General features: G+C 36.9%; 2 protein-coding genes across 10 annotated transcripts in view; one reads left to right on the top strand and one right to left on the bottom strand.

Annotated features, from left to right (window-relative positions):
* Window positions 1–2,041: 2,041 nt before the first annotated feature.
* Window positions 2,042–18,539, top strand: LOC123866348 (zinc transporter 1). Its single transcript, XM_045907867.1, has 8 exons — window positions 2,042–2,258; window positions 8,523–8,727; window positions 9,967–10,219; window positions 11,298–11,408; window positions 14,371–14,493; window positions 15,176–15,351; window positions 15,947–16,046; window positions 16,429–18,539. Exons 2-8 carry the CDS (start codon window positions 8,539–8,541, stop codon window positions 16,554–16,556), a joined length of 1,080 nt encoding a protein of 359 aa, XP_045763823.1. The 5' UTR covers window positions 2,042–2,258; window positions 8,523–8,538; the 3' UTR covers window positions 16,557–18,539.
* LOC123866332 (spondin-1-like) overlaps window positions 2,775–21,201 on the bottom strand; it is a 35,919-nt gene continuing 17,492 nt past the window's right edge. For 4 of the 9 annotated variants that reach the window (XM_045907831.1, XM_045907829.1, XM_045907835.1 and 1 more), the window contains 2 exons: window positions 20,658–20,749; window positions 19,530–20,006 (listed from right to left, as the gene is read on the bottom strand). In XM_045907831.1, the coding sequence (XP_045763787.1) occupies window positions 19,869–20,006; window positions 20,658–20,749 (230 nt within the window). In that variant the 3' untranslated portion in view covers window positions 19,530–19,868. Of the gene's footprint in view, window positions 2,790–15,024; window positions 15,032–19,525; window positions 20,007–20,657; window positions 20,765–21,201 lie in introns of those variants that run through there. The other 5 variants (XM_045907830.1, XM_045907833.1, XR_006796166.1 and 2 more) reach the window with 5 other exon arrangements.

The raw sequence follows: 21,201 nt of genomic DNA, 5'->3' as shown, positions 1-21,201 counted from the left end.
GTAACTACACACTCGCTTCTTCTGCTCGCCAACTCGTTTCTAGTTTTTATCTCAACACGTTTCTCGCTAATCGTCGGCGGTGGTACAGTACCTGTACAAGTGCCTTAATCGATTTTTTTTATAGATTAAATATTATGTAGATAACTTTGTGCCATGTGGTATTCCATATTGTATATATTAGTGCAGCGGATGTATCTACCTACTTGAGATATCTTACACAAACAAGAAGCAGTAAATAAGTACAATAACTATGGAATAGATACAAATTCAATTTTAGTATCGCATCTTATCTATGACCCCCTTATAAACAAGGTAAGCATAATGTAAACATGCTGTAATTCAACAGATACCTAGGTACATTACTTAATTACCTGTATTTTCTAGATCATGTAGGTAAGTACTAAAATTATATTATTATAATATATTTAATATTTATTGATGTATCATGTACTTTTAATAGGTAAAATTACGAATAAGAAGCAAATAAATACCTGCAAAGTAGGTATATAAAACAAAGCTATCTAGATACATCTAACTATTAGGTACGTATACATATAAAGAAGTAAAGTTGGTAAGGAGGTAATCTCTGAAACTACTGAACCAATAATAATTCATGCCTGCGTGGAATAATGCCAAGAATACTTGCATATTTCCACGCCGAACAGCCAGACTGATCCTTGACGCAAAAAATGAGCCAGAGGAGCTGGCTGGCTGGCGTCACGGCATGAGACCACCGCGGCGAAATGTCTCGTAAGAATTTTGAAGCCAGAGACACCATGTCTCCAGGGTCTCTACTCGATAAGATAGCCACATACTTGCTCCGCTTACTGGTTTCAGCCATTTCTGCTGCGGCTTCCGATCTTTCTGCTTTCCCTAAAGTACCTAAATATATTCCTTGATGCTGTCTCCCTGATATGACACGCCAATGTATCAACGCACGTTGCGTCCCACATTATAGGGCCCGTCCCCGTTCCCAACTCAAATATAAGATGTCTAGGAAATGAAACACTTTTTCAGTTCATTTTATATTTTATTTTATCTTCAGTGAGGTAAAGATATTTTCAGCGGCCACCGCGCGCGAACTAAATAACGGCGCGTTCGGCCGTGACCCGAAAGCGTTTTAATACTAACGAAAATCTAACGTGAATCGAAATATCTTTGTAGGTATAAGTATTTTTTAATAATTTTGTAGAGCACGGGCTTATCTGAAATTGCCTGCTTCAGTATACATGTCCGTACTTATTCCGTATAAGGTCAACAAAACAATGCATAATACAAGTCCAGACGCAAAATTCAGCGACTTTTGGAAGCTTTTTATTCGAAAACTTTTATTTTTTTAACGAGTGGTGTTTGGGGTCTTTAATTTAAATCCCTCATGAAAAAGGAGACGATTGTGTAGAATTTCCTCTTTAGAAAAATAATCCGATAACTAATCCAAATATCTAGATTTTTTACTTTTAATTAGGGACGCTCATTATTTTTCTGTAAGTAGTTTATTTTACTATGTGGATTTTTAGTATAAATGAAAACCAATTGCATTAATAAAATATTATTAATGCAATTGGTTTTTGATCTTATTTCATCTACAATCTTATTTTCTTCAATCTTATTTTTTGATCTCACTACACAGCTATAACTATTATACTCACGTTTTTATGCTTGGTTCTGGCCTACGTTTAATTATGAGTGACACATTTTCGCTCTATTGTGTGAATCCGAGGACGGTTCATTGGCATTTTAACGTCATTGAGCTTTTTTTGGGACCACCTATTTATATACAACTTTTTCTGCCTAGCGATATGAGTAATCAATTCAACTATAAAGATGATCAGAAAAGGCATTTCGTAAGATGATTCGGCATTTCAAAGATTTAGGGGCTTTGCCCCTCAGAGTGGCTTTAATAGGCTGTTACTGCAGATTGCAAGAGCTTGCTTATTACGGCAATCCACGAGCAATAATGCCTGAGTACTCAGGTCAACATTACGCTTATCGGGTGCGAGAGGCTCGGCGATAAGACGGTCTGCGCACACGCAGCCGTCAGTGCCGTGACAAACGCCGGCGCATCAACTCCCAGCCGCGGCATTAGTTTTGCTGAAACGCTACCGCTTCAACACGTTTTCAAAATATAAACAATATTGAGTATACAACTGCTATGTTCCAGACTGCCGACAAGTGTTTAGTAAACTTCAGTGTTGTGACAGCGATAGTTTTTACTTAACTTTGTGCTGTTTAACAGAACGAAAACATCAGTTTACTGGGTGAGTTCTAAATTCTAATCCTGTACTAATTGAAATTTCGTGTGAGAACATGAATTATTTTTTAGTTCGACAGTGGTCGGTGTAAAAATAGGTCACTGCTCTCACGCGTCTTAGAATGCGATGTTTATTTGCTGATGATATTTGAATGTGATGCGGAAGGGTAACAACTAACAAGGCGGCGAGTAGCGCATCTAGCGACGAGTGTCGTCTGACTCTGACAACAGTGCAGCCGACCGTAACCGGCAACTTGGATTTATTTTCACTTACTAAAGGTACCAACCTACCGCTTATAATACTTATCACTTTCTTTTGCTAGTTCACCGCAAAATAAGCAAAGACTGTGCTACGCGAGATCGTAACTCTCACTTTAAACGGATAGGTAGACCGGTACTTAACTAGTAAATTCCTACATAGTAATCAGTATTATAGTAGTATTAATATCACGCAAGGATTTGATATTTTCATCCTTTAATTAATTACGATATTTAAATAATGTTTGTACACAGAATGATTCTATATAAGTATAGAAATCTATTTACAAATGCGTTTAAACAGAATAGAGTCAGGGAACTCTCGGTTCGAAACTGAATCGACGACATGGAAATATTAGGCTATAATGGCTTGAAATCATAGAAGAAAACCAGCTAAGTGTGAGTCAGACTCGCGCACCGAGGGTTCCGTACTCGGTTATTTTTTCGGACATTTTGCACGATAAATCAAAAACCAATCATAAAAATAAATAAAAATCTGTTTTAGAATGTACAGGTAAAGAAAGCCCTTTCATATTATGATACCCCACTTGGTATAGTAATCTTTCTTTGAAAGTTGAAAATGCGTCATACTAATTTTATTCGTTCATTACCATATTTTTTTTGTGATGTATCCACAAATACATAGTCTCGGTTTTCGTATTTTTCCCCTTATATGTGGTATAAGACCTACCTATAGCTGCCTTTTACGATTCTAGGGCAACGGGAAGTACCCTATGGGTTTCTTGACGGACACGACCACGACACGACAGACAGACAGACAGCCAGACAAACGAAGTGAATAAAGGTTCCTTTTTTCGTTTTGGGGTATGGAACCCTAAATAGAGCTACCTTAGGGCTACCTACGTCAAATGGTCTAACATTTGACGCCTACCAGTGACGTCGAAGCCTTGACGAGTTCCCTCACGTCATGAACTGTGATAGAGATCTGTATAAGTATGTATTTGAAATCATTTGAATATTGAACGCAAAAAACGCAAAATGTCAAAATTGAAAACCCCTACAAAGTCTCTTAATTTTTTAAGGACCTCTCAAATAAGGGTTTAGAGTTAAAGAACCCTCAATCTACGAAAATATCAATTTTTTTAATTGTAGGTATGTATATCTACGTAAATATGTAGTAGGTACGTATAGTCCAGTATTTTCGTGCTCAAAAAGGGGCTTATCAGGAAAGTACTACCTGTATGAACAATGAACATTTTGTTCTATAGCACCTACCTAGGTATTTTGTTCGAAACAACTTATGACAGCACTGAGGTATAAAGTTTATGTGGATAAGTAAGTGTATTTGATAATAATCTGTAGATAAAATATCTATATGGGTTAAAACAGTAGGTAAATCGGGTGATAAAAGTAATAAAATGTCTAGATATGATTAATGATTTCATATCCAACACATTTTGCCGACATTTGTGCCTATTGGGCCATCATCGCATTGATGGCTCCAAACAATATTTTCTTTTACTTCTAACATTCAAGTTAGAGAAGGTAAGGTACCTATAAGAGAGGCATTTTCATTTTCACCAACCGGAAGCAGTGGCATTCTAAGTTTATTTTTGATTTTAAAAAGAATTGATATCGTAGCCGTATTCGTTAATTTACACACGACGCAAAAATTTGCGTAGCGCTTGTCCGCAGTAATATTTCTTCACTATGATCTTGACTTTTTCAAATTTTTTGATCCACATTTTGATTCAAATCTCAAATTTTTATAATGATTTATTTACCCGAACTGCCACACTTTAGCGCTTGCTCTGCCTACTAAAAAGCGTAAAGCGGAGACCGCGAAAAAATCAAGTAAAGCAGGGTTGGTGCAGTATAAATACGTGCTGAATGTACATTTTCAAAAAACCTTAAGTAGAAGTGCCCATCGATTTAATGATTCAATGCCATCGAGCATTGGAAACATAGGATGCAGTGCAAGTTTAGCTATTCCAAAATGAAATTTAAACACGTGTCACAAATATACTTTGTAGCGTTTTGGCAATCATCTATATAAATGTGCAATATAAATAAAAACAAAATACATAATATTATAGTTGAATTATGACCGATAATAGATTTGCCTACGAAGTATTAACATAGCAAGTATGTATTTTGAAAACTTAAGCCCCGTACATTTTGAAATAAGACCTACCTTTAATTGCCCCTATTGATGGATGGTAAGTAGGCACTAGGCACCACGGCCACAGAACTATAAAGCACCTTTTCTGAATTCTGTCATAAGTAGGAGTTAGCAGTAGGACCTAGGTAGGTACCATAGGTAACATAGGTAGGAAAATTGGTAAAATATGATCTGTTACAGACCTCTATAGGACCTATCTTCTAACCGCGATATTGCGATTAATTTTGTCGAGAGATAGAAAATAAAAATTTCAACTCTACAGCTTTCTGCAGTTTTTGACCGGCAGACAGTCGGACAAGAATCTAGGTATACGTAATGGTTTCTTGTTTTGCGACGAAATCCAAACATCAGGTTATTGAGCCTAAATAGCTTTGCGCTTCCATATAACATTTTCGTAGACTTTATTGCTTGCTCTACATTTTGTATTTACTGATTTGTTTCTTTAATAACACCAAGGTCAGACGATTCTAGGACTGTCCTAAATTTATAAACAAATGACTTACGATTTTTAGGGTTCCGTACCTCAAAAGGAAAAACGGAACCCTTATAGGATCATTTCGTTGTCTGTCTGTCCGTCTGTCTGTCTGTCTGTCGGTCAGTCCGTCCGTCCGTCCGTCCGTCGTGTCTGTCAAGAAAACCTACAGGGTACTTCCCGTTGACTTATAATCTTGAAATTTGGCAGGTAGGTAGGTCTTATAGCACAAGTACAGGAATAAATCTGAAAACCGCGAATTTGCGGCTACATCATTTAAAAAAAATTAGAATGGGTTTCAATTTTCAAAGTAAGATAACTATAGGTACCGATTGGGGTATCATATGAAAGGGTTTTTTACCTGTAAATTCTAAAACAGATTTTAATTTATTTTCATCAAATACAAATTTAATTCAGAAAGTAATAATACAGATTTTCACAAATATTAAAAATACTTAAATATAAAAATTACAAAACAAAAATATCATCCGAATCACTGTAACGAGGCAGGGTGCCCAGAACGCTGGCTGCGTTACCTCGTTGAATGGCCAGACTAATTTGCTGACCAAGGTAACTGCCAGATTTCCGGTCACCCGTGGATATATTTATTTTTATGTACAATAATAGTCTTTGATTTATCGTGCAAAATGTTAAAAAAAATACCTGACTGCGGAACTCTCAGTGCGCGACGAGTCTGACTCGCACTTGGCCGGTTTTTATTCATATGTCTCAAACATTTTATTAAGCTCGTTATGATTATGTATTATGATGACTCTTTACTGTAGCACAGTTTTACGAAAACTGTGAAGATTAATCTTCAATAAATAAACCTACTTATTAGTTTGAAATACTTATGGTAGTAGGAACGTAGTAGGTCGGTATTTTGTATTCTATCCTTCATGAATGTAAAACAAAATGAATTTCTATTTTTCTATTGTTGTTAGCTAAGGTTGTTAGTTAACTACTGTTATATTGGTTGGGCTCTTTGATAACAATTTAAAAGAACGGTTCATAAATTCATTCATATAATAGGTGAATTCATCATCACATGAATGGGGCATTGAATTGCGTTATTATGTGTCGCCCATGATGCTCTAGTCTAGTATGTCTGAATACTGACTTCCTCGAACTGCGATCAATCATCCTTTGATGATGCACTAGCACATATTTATTTGGGTAGGTAGTATTTTAGATGGTCTCTGGTCTCTACTAACGAATATGGAACTTAGAAAATACGCGAGTAAATAACCCATTAGCAGTGGCCAATATTTATCTAAACACATTAAAATCTCCGAAAGTAGGTAACTTTCCTTATGAAATCTAACACCGGAATTCATAGTCAAGATAGGAGCTTCTTTATAGGACGACGATCCAGACGACGCGACGTGTCATACCTAATACATTGCATAAAGGTTGAATATGACACATGTCGTTTGGATTGTCCTCTAAAGAAGCCCCTATCTTGACTATGAATTCCAGTGTAAGACAAATGACAAAGAAACTTACCTAAATGTTAAGGTAGGTAATATTTATAAAAACGTAGGTTTTTGTTAGTTAGTTACGAAAAAACTCAAGTAGAGTTAGGTATCTACCTTAAAGGTATAGATAAATAGCTAGTTTCTATCTTTCTTTATTTACCTATTGTTAACAAATAGGGGTATCAGATAAGTAAACTGATGAGACAATAGATAATGACGACTCTCACACTTTCTTCAACAAAATGTGAAACAATGCAATAGGTGAAGTGGAGATATAGGTGCCTACCACAACCTACCATGGAATTAGGAAGTAGGTAAGTACCTACCTAGTACTTCCTGTTTCTATGAGATTATCATAGAAAACAGTACCTATCTAGACGGGATACCTAATGTGCTAGATCTTAGACCTATATACCTTGGCACATGGCCGTAGCCAGGAATTGGTTTCGGAGTTTTATCTGGGTCTGAACCGGATCTTTTTATGAGAAAAAAAAATTTACTCCACTTGACGGGGTGAATTGGCTGGTTGGTTAGTGGAATTTGACCTTTCAATTTGACAGCAAGATATAGGAATAGGTACAAGTCTACACCAATCATAATACACAACATAACAATAATTTTAAAAAAATATAAACTGTACTCTATAATAGGCGTTCTTATCGCTCAAGAGCGACCTCTTCCAGGCAATCTAGAAAAAACTAGGTAGTTACAGTGGTATTAATCTACTCTTAGCAAATGTTGGTACAGCGCAGTAGCCAGCATGTAGTTGCAGTCTCGTGGTCTCGGTGCACTGAGCATTCTGTCTTATCTTGTCTAAGTAGCTAGTTCAAACTTCATAACTGACTTGTTTTGATAACCAAAAGCTATAGGCCTACAAAGCCTTACGTAAGAATTCCGCTAGCCGAACTTGTAGACTAGACTGCAAACATTAATCAATTAACTGGACGTTCCCCACACACTTCCCGTTTAACCTTTGTTGGGGTCAGTTGTAATTTGTAACCTTTATCTGCCCAAATAGGTATGACGATAACGTTAATCTCAAAAAATTATAGGTAAAGTGGTGACCTACATTTTTGGTGTCATCTACTCTTGAATTAATTACCTAACAAATGTTTTAAAAACCTGTTAAAAATCAAAATGATCCGACATCAAAGCACTGAAAAGCATTATTATTCGTAGTTATATTATTAGTAAAAAGATCTTCAAAATCTCTTCGGTACCAGTTTGTGAAAAAAAAAATGTGTATCTGTAATCTGACAGTGTGCGAAACCTGTTGCGTCGCCCTCACCATATGAATAGGTATTTTGTGCCCTCACTTCTTGCTTCATACTCAGGTCTTTTAAGCATTCTGATCTATTTCGTGGTAACTAAGTAGATCAGTATGCGTTGAAGACCTGAGGAGAATGGGTAAATACACAAGCCAAAGAAAGCAGACGAAGGACCACGATCTTAGATTAATGATTGGTCAGGGCAGCGGAGACTAATCCTTAATCTAAGACCACGATAAATGGAAGATTCCTACCTATGGGGGAGGCCAGGGCATAGGGCCGTAGAATGATGATGATGACCAAATAGATCAACAAAATATCCACTGCGCAGGTTCAAGGTCAGAGACCTTTTTACGTGATACCAAATACATATATTGTATCAGCCGCTGATTTATTTAATATCTACTAACTGATATCCGCGAATTCATCCGTTTGAATTTAGGTCAAAAAAAATCCCTTAGGAACTCTTCGATTTTCCGGGATAAAAAGTAGCCAGTGCCACTCCAGTCTCCAGGTCTTTAAACCTATGTAAAAATCACGTCGATCCCTTGCTCGGATTTTTTTTAATAAACCAACAAATTAATAAATCAATAAACAAACACACTTTCACATTTATAATATAAGTAGTGATTGTTTATTTACTTGTACACAGATCCGAAAGGTGAAACATGGCGATGAAAGAGTGGCTGCAATGGCTGCCGCCGCCACGCTCGCTGCTGGCTCTGCTGATAGCCATCGCAGGCTTCAGCGGGCGCCTCTTCGCAGCGCACGTGACGCACTCGCCGACCCTCCTCGTCGACACCTGCCATTCCCTCTGCAGACTCGTTGGTCTGATTACCACACTACTAGCCTTCAAGGTAAAATCTCTCTTTGTTTTGCTTCGTATTCAAAGCTGAAGCTTGTGATCCCTTTCCATTATACATTGAAGCTTTCCATAAATTAAATGTGGTGGTTTCCCTGATTCTTGCACACAACTAACAAAATGTCTTTACAAACAAATTAAATTGAAATGACTGTCCATCATTTGAACACCATGCTAACAAATTGATTACGATTGTTAACGTTGAGCTAAGTCGATAAATGGATGGGTGACCGGCTTTAGATGTCCAATAGCCTTTTCCGTCTCCGTGTCTCGCAGAACACGTCGGTTATTGTCACTAACATCTGATAATAATAACTGTGAAACCCTAAGAATCGAAATTTTATTCTCTTTCGCATCAATATTCCAAGAAAACTTTATGTGATTAATGGAAAGGAGAGAGTGTTCATTACATTGAATTACCCGTTTTTGTATGTTATAAAAACAAAATACATTTTTGCTTGTCTTTCTGATTGTTGATCCGGGTTGTTTGAAAAATCTACCATGTTTACAAAGTGTACAGTGCTCAGTAACTAAAGAGCAAACAGAGCAAAATGATGCCTCTGTTCAAAATTAACTTGAACTTAGTGTATTACCTAGGTAGAATATAGGCTCGGGTGGTTATTCTAAGATATAAATAATTTTATTAGGTATACATATACCTATAAACATTTTACAGTTTCTAACCATAGCTAAATTAGAATAAATAATGTGATTTGTCTTATCGCGTGAAATCAGTAATGACTGCATAAAATTCATAGCTCATTTAATTAAGTTGGTAGGAAGCTAAAACGAATTCATTATACCTACAAGAAATAGCAACTTTTAATGTTTTATTGACCAAATTTCGGTCACGGGACGGCCAGTTTTAATGCACGAGATTGTGCCCCTACAACAGGTGCACTCGTATTTCCTCATACTTTCCGGACGGCAATCTGACACCACCGGAGAGAGATCAGATTCACGAAAACGACTTTACGTGCTCTCCAAAGCACGGCAGTAAAACACTGCCGACTTCCCAACACCAAGAATTTCTTTACAGAAAACCCCGTTTTTTCTTGAGCCGACCGGAACTCGAAATCAGGACTCATGATCCGATGATCGACTATTAACAACTACTCTCTCTCTCTCTCTAGTAGTAGCCTATATAGTGATTAGCTGGATCTAGGATTAGACAACGAATCAGTAAAAATACAATTTGTGGTTATAAGAAATTGAATTCGTTTATTTTATACAGTACGAAAGAGCGGACGAAGGAACCGGGCGGGAAGGTCGCCTCCGCAACACATTCGGATGGGCGCGCATCGAAGTCGTCGGGCGCCTCTCCGTCCACGTGCTGTTCGCCTCGTTCGCGCTCGCCCTCGTCGTGAACGCGCTCCAACTCGGCGTGCATTCCTCCCACGGGCAACCTCCTATATATCCGAGGGTGATAGTAGGCAGCGCCGTAATCGGACTCATGTTCCATGCTATCAACTACATGCTACTTGCCGGTGAGTATGGCCTGTACAGGCATATATTGCGACTGGGCGATGCGCGACAGCATCAACAGAACGTCACACTCAATGCTTAGGGCGCGTAACAATAAGGAACTGTTTAGCAAAAACTTTAAGGAGCTTCCGAGACGATCACGCGGCTTGACGTCAAGCACGTACATTTTTGCTTGAGTCAAGCATTTTGACCGTTTACAAAGTTGGCTTGATGCTTGAGTCATTTACGTGCTTGACTCGTGATTGATGCGATTTCATATTTTTGCTTGACGCGACTTTCGGATAGTGTTCGAGATATAAGAAAAGTGCCGTTTGCTTGATCAAGCCGCTTGATAGGCGTAGAAAGCTCGCATCAAACAGCTAGATCAAACCAAACATATCTACATGCTTGACGTAAAGCCGCTGACCGTCTCGGAAGCTCTTTAGGATACATACTTCGTGCTGCTGTGCGCGATGGCCTAAAGTATGAAGTCTTGATACAGTTCTATACTCATTAAGAGCTTCCGAGACTTCCGGAAGCTCTTTAGAACATGCAGCTCTTTAGCATAGCTTGATGAACAGCAGATGGAAACAAATCTGTCAGAAGGAAAAAGAAAGACAGCATACCTAGCTGTAAGCTCTGTATTAATAGGTATATCACTATCGACTTAAATGCTTCTCAATCACTGCAATAGTAAATTTCTGAGGCGTCTTATAAAAGACTATACCTTCTTGAATAATAAAATATTGTATTTAAGTTTAGACTTTTTACTGAGTGCCCTAAATTCCTAATAGCTCAACCGATAAATGTAGAAAAACGAAAGGTCGCTAGTTAACCCTAACCTATTGAACTATTGATGCAGTTACCTATCTAGGTAAATACTTGTTTTTCAAACCATCATAATTCGAAATGGAATCTTAGAAAAAGACTGCTAGATTTATTATTGTCGTCGTTTTTAGCGATTGTTTTATCGAAATGGCGGCATGTGGTCAGTGCCTGTGGTTAATAGGTAGGTACGTAAGCACTATCGACCGCAGTGAGAAAGCGTAACATTGCTAAATGGATCGCTTATCAGTATTTCCAAAATATTTTCTTTGTTAGGTCGTGAGCTGAGCTACAGTCGGCGACTAAGTGTGACGGAAGGAGGGGAAGTAGTTTTGAAGACTGGTTCTGCGGAGCCTGTGCTTGCTCATGCGCCCACCGATATTGCCAGTAAGATTTTAATTCATTCATGGATTTACATAGGTATTTGCCCACTTGTACTTATTTATGAATATATGTAGTTGGTAAAGTAGAATTTCACTCCAATTATAGTTAATATACGTATAATTTATTTATTTAATGTAGTGTTTTAGATCTGATAAAGTACCTAATGATAGACATCAAATTCTGATGTAAAGTTTTGACTTGAAATTTAAACGATTGTTGGTCTGTGTTACTAATAGGCCACGTGGTTAGAACGAGGGCCCATGCGGGCGCAGCGGGTTTGATTTCCATGTTTATCGATAAAAACTTATTGACTTCGTAATTAGGTAAGGTACAATGGATAGTTTCATGTATTACCACGACATTGAAACAATAACAGATGCGGTTGAGTCTCCAACTTAACTCGCAATCTCCTTATGTATGTATTGCACCACAAAACACAAATGACAGTAAATAATACAAAAAAGAAAACTTAAAATGTACTTAATATGTTATGTTAAAGAGTGAAGGGATATGTGTATGTACCTAAGTCAAGCCCAGTGGCTTGACTTAGGTACATACACATATCCCTAAGTCAAGCCACTGTAAGCACTTGCATAGTTAAACTAGCGGCACGCTATGATGGCCGGTTTGACGTTTGTCCGCTCATGAAGTTCCGTATTAATTGATAACGACTTTGAAGGAAATAATTGTATTACTTTATTGACGATAGTGATGTGCAGAGATTCATAAATTTTATCGAATGTAGTTTTAGGTTTAGGACTCAAAATTTATTTATTAAATTGATTTCTTAAATGTATACAAGTGTAGAAAAATCAGTTTGCACCATTTAAGGGGTGAATGTACTTGTGAATATGAACAATTTTCACTATGTGGACAAACCTCTGAAATCGCAAAAAAATATCAATAAATTTTTAAAAATGGAATCTAATACGATCGTCACATAGGATCGCTGGCTAGCACAACTACTACCTCCGGCAAACTCGCGTCAATGCTCAATGCAAAACAAAGCAGTTTCGAATTGACGTTGCTTCGAAAAGTATAAACTGTCAGTGCAATGCGATTGTGATATAGTTTTGACCTGGCTTTGGATTTCAAATATTGATACTGCATTACTGTTGACCCTTGCTCGTTAATTTGGACTCTGTTCAAGCCCTTTGTTGTGGATTTCGTCGATATGACCGAACGTACGCAGAGAACTGTTCTAAATAGTCAGACACGTGAGTTCGTAATACGCCTTCGTAACTATTTCGATCGTGAAGCTCAAAATGGAGGGCCAATTTTACCTATAACGTCAGTGGTTGAACGCGTAGCTGATGCGCTTAATATTGGACAACGAACTGTTAGACGGATAACTAAAAAAAAATATGGCGAGACTGGCACAGAAGAAAATAAACTTCACACACCAAAAAAGAGAAAACGAGCAAAACCAGTCGTAGGCATCGATAGCTTTAATGCCGATGCTATCCGAAGACATGTTTACGGCTACTATTTACAGAAGGAGTATCCAACAAGAAAAAAGTTGGTGCATTCACTGAAGGAAGCTGGATTATTCTTCGGTGGGGAAAGTTCTTTAACGAAGATTTTGAAGACCATTGGATTTCGATACAAAAAATGTAACAAACGCAAAATATTGATGGAAAGATTTGATATAGCGATGGCAAGGTATACTTTTTTACGGCAAGTGAAAGAAATCAAAAATTGGCAAAATGTTGTGTTCTTGGATGAAACATGGCTTAATGCGAACCATACTGTAGGCCGTTCTTGGAACGATGACACAGCAGCATCTACTTCCAAAGTTCCTGTAGGAAAAGGATCGCGACTTATAATTTGTCACGCCGGAACCATCAACGGGTTTGTCGAAGGTTCTCTCATGGCTTTTGCGTCAAAAACCACTGGAGACTATCATGAAGACATGAATGGAGAAAAGTTTACTGAATGGTTTACCTCAATGTTGTGTAGCCTCCCTGAACCATCTATTATAATTATGGACAACGCCCCATACCACTCGATGCAAATTGACAAGCCACCTGCCCAATCCCAAAAGAAAGCTGATATCGTCGCATGGTTTCGTAAAAATGGCGTAGATGCAAACATGAATATGTTAAAAGCGGAATTAGTACGTCTTTTAAAAGAAAACAAACCAACCAAGATCCGATACGTCATTGACGAAATAGCATTAGAACATGGGCACAGAGTTATACGGTTACCGCCTTACCATTGTGAGTATAATGCGATTGAGTTGGTGTGGGCTCAAATTAAGGGATATGCTGCAAGACACAATACAGAACCCCCATTTACCACAAAAAAAATGCTAAAATTATTAGAAGAAGCTTGTGAACATGTGACTAAAGGAGACTGGGAAAAGGTTGTGAATAGAACTGTTAAATTAATAAGGGAAGATTATGAAAGAGATGTGAAAATAGATAATATTATAGAAAACGAACATATAATTATTAATGTATGTGATGATAGCAGTGACGACAGTGAAAATAGTAGTATGGACGAATCTGATTAATTATGGCCTTTTGTGGCACCTTTTTTGGTATCTTTTGTATTCATATGTTTCTTGTGTGCATATAAAGTATGTATATTCATTTTCGTTCAAATATTCAGTTCGTTCAAATAAATTAAATAAACATATACATTTTTGTTTTATTAAACCTATTTAATCAGGTACAAAAACAAAACTTAATTGTTTTTTGTTCGAGAATAAATTGACATTCCACATCACTATTGTAATGTGTCAAACCGGCCATCATAGCGTGCCGCTAGTGTAGAGCCTCGATAGCTCAACGGTTGAGGAGCGCACTGAACTCCGAAAGGTCGGCGGTTCAAACCCCACCCGTTGCACTATTGTCGTACCCACTTCTGGCACAAGCTTTACGCTTAATTGGAGGGGAAAGGGGAGTATTAGTCATGATTAGAATGGCTAATATTCTTTTTTTTTTAAATGTACATAATTCAGGTAGTCTGTTTGTGATGGGAGCCGGGCTGACCCTGGAGTGGGAGCCCGTAGCTGCCAGGATCGCGGACCCGGCGCTCTCCGCCTCCGCGGCCATCATCCTAGTGATCTTCAACTATCCATTCAGTGAGTATCGTTATTCAACTATTGTAAGAATTTAACAAAAAAATTGAGATAAAGGAAAACATCGAAACAAAACTTGTTCGTCGTGAAAAAAATTCTTAGACACTTTTGCAAGTTTTTATCATTGCGCGTCCAGTCATTTCCGCGTCATTTTCCTGAGGGCAGGACCTTCCATGAACTATTATTATTATAACAGTCTGGGGATAAGATAATAATGCGGCGGGCTTCAAAATACTATGGGATTTCGATTCTAATCAGATTTTATTGAACCAAAAGACCTTCGAAATCTGTCACCAATCCAGTTATCTACTCATATCAACTTGCATCAACGTTGCTTAGTGCTTGCCTAGCGCAATCAACTGATATGCAGGTCTAAGGGCCGAAATTAATAGTAATATCCATCCGTAATCTAGTTATTTAGCGAAGTTGCTTGCGTACCTACTTGATAATACACTCATATCCAATCTGTAATGTGTCGATAGGTTACCTACTTAGCAACGTTGTTATTAGTCAAAGCTTTATAGCCTTGTTGACAAATTACCTAACAACGTCACTTAACTTATCGACAGATTACGGATAGTTCGATTGTTAATTCCGGCCGTTAGACCTGTATTTTTAGTTTAGAGATTGTGTACAGCAGAATTAAATAAATTATTGATTGATTATGAAATCAAAATCGCTACAGTGCGTTCCGCTGGGCTGGTGCTTTTGCAAACGGTGCCTGAAGGCTTGGGCGCGTGCGACTTGCGCGCCGCAGCGCTGCGCGTGCCCGGCGTGCTCGCCATACACGAGCTGCACGTCTGGCAACTGCATCGGGACCGGCTGGTTGCTACTGCTCACGTCTCCTACGGGTCACATGAGGTACCTAAATAAAACTAAGTACCTACTGTGATTTGCGTAAACTTGAAACTTAGTGTAAGTTAAGGTTCACATGCTACCTAGTCTCTAGAGGAGTACCTCCCTAGTCCCTACCTAGATTTATTTTCCTTATCTGCTTCAATACAACGATCTCTAAGTTCAACTAGCTAGTGGGTTGAGGTACTTAGTGACATTTCGTAACGTCAGTACACCGACTATAAAGTTACTATTATGTGTTATGTGGTATAATATTATAAATAGGTAATTTATACTCTCACAAGTCTATTAGGACTCTACTAGGACTTGCTTTTAAGCAGAGGTCAGTGTACCTACCCAAATCTCTTTGGATAGGTTCGTATCTATATCTCTCTTTTAAAGTAATTAAAGTCCCGCGCATTGCTGGAGCGAGCTGCAGGTCAAATCCACGCTCTTTTATCATTTACATAATCTTCGATTAACATTAGAATAGCTACTTATTTAGGTGAATCAATTACTTTATCACCTATCTCTACTGAAAATATGTTTATAGAATAATCGTACATAGGTCTTGGAATTTAATATTAGGTACTATGAGTATTATTTATTTTTTATTTTTCAGGCTTATTTACGAAGTTCAAGCCTGGTATGCGACATATTCAAGCGGTACGGTATTGGGCTGGTAACTCTTCAGCCCGAATTCTCGCTATCTGCTATCACTGGTAAGACTACCTCCTTAAAAACCCTATTTATTTACATATCTCAGTCTATACTGTCTAGGTAGGTAGGTACATACTATTCGTAAGAAAAGCACCACCATACATATAATTTCTGACTTGTAATGAATTGTCATTGTAAATAACAATTATTAGATATGCCTACCAACTGCAATTCAAGATTTTCATTAAATAAATCACTTTTTCTTCAAAAATAAAAATAGTGAAATAAACAGGTAAATCAAGTAAAGATCCGGTTTTTTTGTAGCTGATATATTTATTTGATTCTATGATTGGTAATACTTACGTAAGTTGCGAAGTATTTTGCCGATACTATTACTGTATGATAGGAACCGTATTTTTAATACTTAATTCAAAATGTTGACAGGTACAGAAGAGGAAAAGAAAATGTTGGTAGATTTCGCAAACGTCGCCTGCTCCTGTCCTTGCGCGAAGGAATGCACGGCGCCTCGTTGTTGCCAGGCGCCTCGGAAACCTTCCATTACGCGTGTTTGATAGTTTGAATACCTTTGTTTGAATGCCATCTTGAGCGTTTAAAACGTGTTTGAGATTTTATGAAGCATGTTCAGAATTCTTATTTAAATATCTGACTGAGCCCGTCTCCCTGACCTGATAACATTTTATGGGATGTTTGATGAATCGCACGAATATTAATATTTAGCTAGGTTAGTCTGTAATATTATGAAAATCAACTACCGTCCTAGATATCTGCAAAATGTTGAAACGTCCCAATCGCAAGCGCCGTTTAGTTCATTCTTTCCTTTCTCGTTTTCTCTTGGGAAATGCTGAGAGAACAGTCATAGGTAACGTGAAAAGAGACTCTACTATCATTCTGAATAACAATTAGGTATTTAATTATTTATTAGTGATCAATGTCAGGTACAACTAACTGCCATACCTACTAACATTCCTTCATCATCTGGAGTTGAAATGTTACATAGTTAGAACCCTGTTCCCAAATAACAATCAAGTTCGGAAGCTCCCGGCTCCCATTTATAAAGCAGCCTACGCTACGATGAATGATTGGTTGCCAATTTGTTTAAATAATTTTTTTTGCTACATTTTTTGAGATGTACTAAGTACGTATAAGAATGTATAATCATCACAGACTTTAATTATACAAAATACAGGGTAAAAGTGCTCATTTTTAGGATTTTGCGTAAATCATTGTGAGGATATTATGCTTATTTTTAAGATATTAATATTTTGTGAAGAAAAACTTCTAAAATAATATTTCTATTCTTACTAGGTACCTTTTACCTAATAGTATTTTAAAAATCGCCACAAAATATCTGAGCAATCTTAACATACCTAGAATGTTACATTTTATACTACGCTCACAAATGCTCATAATTTTGTTTTTGTAATACTTACATATTTTATAGTAAGATAAGTAGGGTAAGATAGATATAAGTAGCTAAGTTACTACCTTTATTTAAAAATATGTTATAGGTAAGTAAGAATAATTAAGTTTACATCGAAGGTAATTCAAAAAACAAAATCAGTACAACCAAAGAACTTTCGAAAACTAAACCTGCAGTTTTTCTATTTTTATTATTAACTCAAAGTATTTAGTGAAAGTAGTTAACCGTTATTGAGTATTTACTTTCACTTATTAGTTTCTAATCGGTACATCTACTCTATGTAATTTATAAAATGTAAATACGTATTTTTGTGAAATATTTGTATTTTATTTTTTTGATTAAACAGACCGACCACGTGCGAGTCAGACTCGCGTACCGAGGGTTCCATGTCTAGGGAGAATGCGTTTTTGTTGCTTAAAATATTATATTCAACTACAAATGTAAGATTGTAATTGATAGTTTCATCTGATAAGTATTTTACTACAAATTAACGATTTATGGATTTTTGCCTTTACTTGTACCTACTGTGAGACCTTGCTTCTTGCCAATTTTTTGATTCAATAGGTTCAAGTAGGTACATAGAAGGTTTTGATTTATTTACGAGTATCAAAATGTGGCACAAGCGACCGTACTTTTTGATTGCGTTGACTTAAGGTGGGATTTTTACAACTCGAAGGTATTTGGTATTATGTTCAACTCGATATTTTCTCGCGTTCCTGAGAAAAAGAGTCTTGAGCATTTTATTTCACATTGTAGTGACAGACGGTCAACTAAGTGAACATACCTTTTGAGATACGGAGCCCTAAAATCGGGCCTACTGAAATATAAACTTTTTTTTAATGAATACAGATGAGTATTGAGTTTTTAATTAATTCACCTACCTATAGTGCCTTTTATGTATAAAATTACTTTATGGAATATTATAATTACATTTAGCTAGGTAATAAGTTGATTTATTAATTGTGATGTTCCTAGACAGTATTATGTGACAAATATAACGTTGATAATATTATTCAGTGCCTAAAAAAAATATAACAATGTTGACAAATTATATGATAATCTATGTACAAAGTTTCGTTGATAATTGTACAATAAATAAAGTAATTTAACAAGAGTGTATATTTGCTCTACGACAATTAAGAAAGTCCATATTATTCATATTCCCTACCTATGTATCTAATAATCGTAGATAGGGTACTTATCTACCTATTGTTTAATAACCTGTCCGCATAAATATACAATTGCCTTAAGGCCGAAATTGATAATTAATCAATGCATCTGTAATTTGTCGATAAGTTACCTACTAACGGCTGAAATTATCTAATAATAATAATCAATCCATCTGAAATCAATCGATAGGTTACGTCACGTTGTTAATTTCAAAATTATACTGTCTTTTTTGACAACAACATTGCTAAACTTATCCACAGATTACAGTTAGATTGATTGATTACCTGATATTTCTTGTTAATTTCAGCCATAAATCCCCTCTTTAGTCGAATCCCCCTCCAATTAAAACTATATTTTATTTTATAATCAAATTTACGAAGTGTTAGTAAAGTAACTGAATAAAAATAAAATTAACCAAATGTACCTACTAAATGCCTAAAGATGAAGCTAGATCAAACGAATGCTCGCTCTATTCCTACTTTGCCAAATTCTCTTTAGATAAACGGAGACAGAGTAATGCTCGGTCTCTGTTTATTCAAAGATGATTTGACAGAGTGGGAAAAGAGCGAGTATTCGTTCGTTTGGTCTAAAGCCACCCTAAAGGTGCCCACGCACTTGAACTGAACTGCAGCTGAACTGCGCGTCGCGTCAGCGCCCCGCACGATATTCTCTCCAGCCGCGACGCGCGTACGTCACTGCCGCGCGGCGCGGCTGGAGAGAATATCGTGCGGGGCGCTCACGCGACGCGCAGTTCAGCTGCAGTTCAGTTCGAGTGCGTGGGCACCTTAAAGCTTCATCCAAAGTAGGTATACGAAAGTCAATATTACAGACCGAAAGATAAATTTTCCACATACCTACCAGTACCTACCTATCTATTTATGTCTCTTTGCAGCAACATAACTAGTCAATAAAAGAGTATTTTAGTGGCAACAAAGATTTTATTCTCAAGAAACTTAATTAAGTAACTATATAGTATAAACTTATAGTTATCATAATAGGTATCTAACTACATAGTGACGTTCTATTTATCTTGTTTCACATTTAACTATAAAATTCGACATACCTAAATATGAACCTATAAGATTGGTATTGTGATGACATCATTTAGTTTAAAACCATTCTAATTTTAATAAATTGCTTAAAAATCTATTAAAATTTAAAACATTAACTTACATGATGTAAGTTACATCTATATACGCGCACCTTTAAGGACTAGAGTTTTTTTAATATATGAAGAGTCCTAGGAGGCTTAGTAATAGTCTAACAAATCTCCTCAGTCATCACGCTCGTCACCACTGAACATTTCCGAAGAATTGTTAATGTTCAAAAGAAGTTTTTTGCAATGCGTGGGTTTACAAATGCGACTTTTCACAACTTTATGGCACGGTTTTCCCGATCCAGAGGGATGGCGCTGAAAAAATGTCTTAATTTATAATCCTTTAACATATTTTATTAAAAGTTACGTAGTACTTACCTACTGCTTTTAGGACTCCTTAATTTAATGTTGTTAAAAATTGTTACTCCAAAATAAATAGAAAACAGGCCAGGTTTCTACACTTAAATGTGGCTTTCAACTTTATAGATCTAACAGTTCCTTTTTAAAATGGCTGAAATACACAGAGAGACACATGGAAAGACGGACTGGACGAAACTATAAGGGTTCAATGTTTTACAACTGAACCCTAAAATAAAGTAAACAGGGTTCCGTACTTTCGTACAACAAATATAACAGTGTAATTTTCATGGTCATCATTTTGAAATTTTTATTTGTTGTTATAGCGGCATTAGAAATACATATTTTGTGAAAACATCTCTCTACCTATTATGGTTCACGAGATACAGCCCGCTGACGGACAGGATACAGACGGACAGACGGACGGACGCACTAATAAGACGTAATACGTACGGAACCCTAAAAATGAAACTTCGAAGAAACAAGAGATTTAACTGCTAACCTCATTAAAAACTTGCCATTCTGAAATTATAACGTTAGGGAAGTCCAAACAAAAACAAGTAAGTATTTAAAACAGTTGATCGGCGAATTAAAAAAAATCATACTCACAAGGATGTGTCGGTAATTTAGTTTGACTGCGAAGTCGCATTCGCCGAAACAGTCGCTCCATCCCAGCCACGGACCCATCTCACAGTTGACGTCTTACCGGCCACCCACCATGAAAAACAAAACTACTTAAGTATTCATTTATGAGTAATGATATTGTATTTTAATAAGTATGATGATACGCTTCAATGGTAGTAGACTACAGGCCCATGTTTAAAAATGGGTGGGTCATATGAACCACCAGGTGACGTATACAGGACGATATAAGAGCATAAAATAATAAGATTCAGCACTATGCCGTCACTTGTAAGCTGTCCAACAGAGTGCTGGTGAGAATTGAAAAGTGCAGGTAGAGTGAGTACATTTTGGTCATATATTTTTGTACGGCATTTTTACCATCGATAGATCCATGAAAAATAATAAGAAAGCGCGCAGTGCCGTAAAAAAATGGTGCGCCACAAAGTCAGTAAATGTTTTGATTTTCTGACAATTTCCGGGGTAAATTTGGTCATTTAATTCTGTACGGCACTAGTTTCATACTGTTTCA

The sequence above is a fragment of the Maniola jurtina genome, chromosome 6 (genome assembly GCF_905333055.1).
Source record: "Maniola jurtina chromosome 6, ilManJurt1.1, whole genome shotgun sequence".
Lineage (NCBI taxonomy): Eukaryota > Metazoa > Arthropoda > Insecta > Lepidoptera > Nymphalidae > Maniola > Maniola jurtina.
The sequence above is the reverse complement of the archived record's forward strand: the minus strand, read 5'-3'. Positions and strand labels throughout refer to the sequence as shown.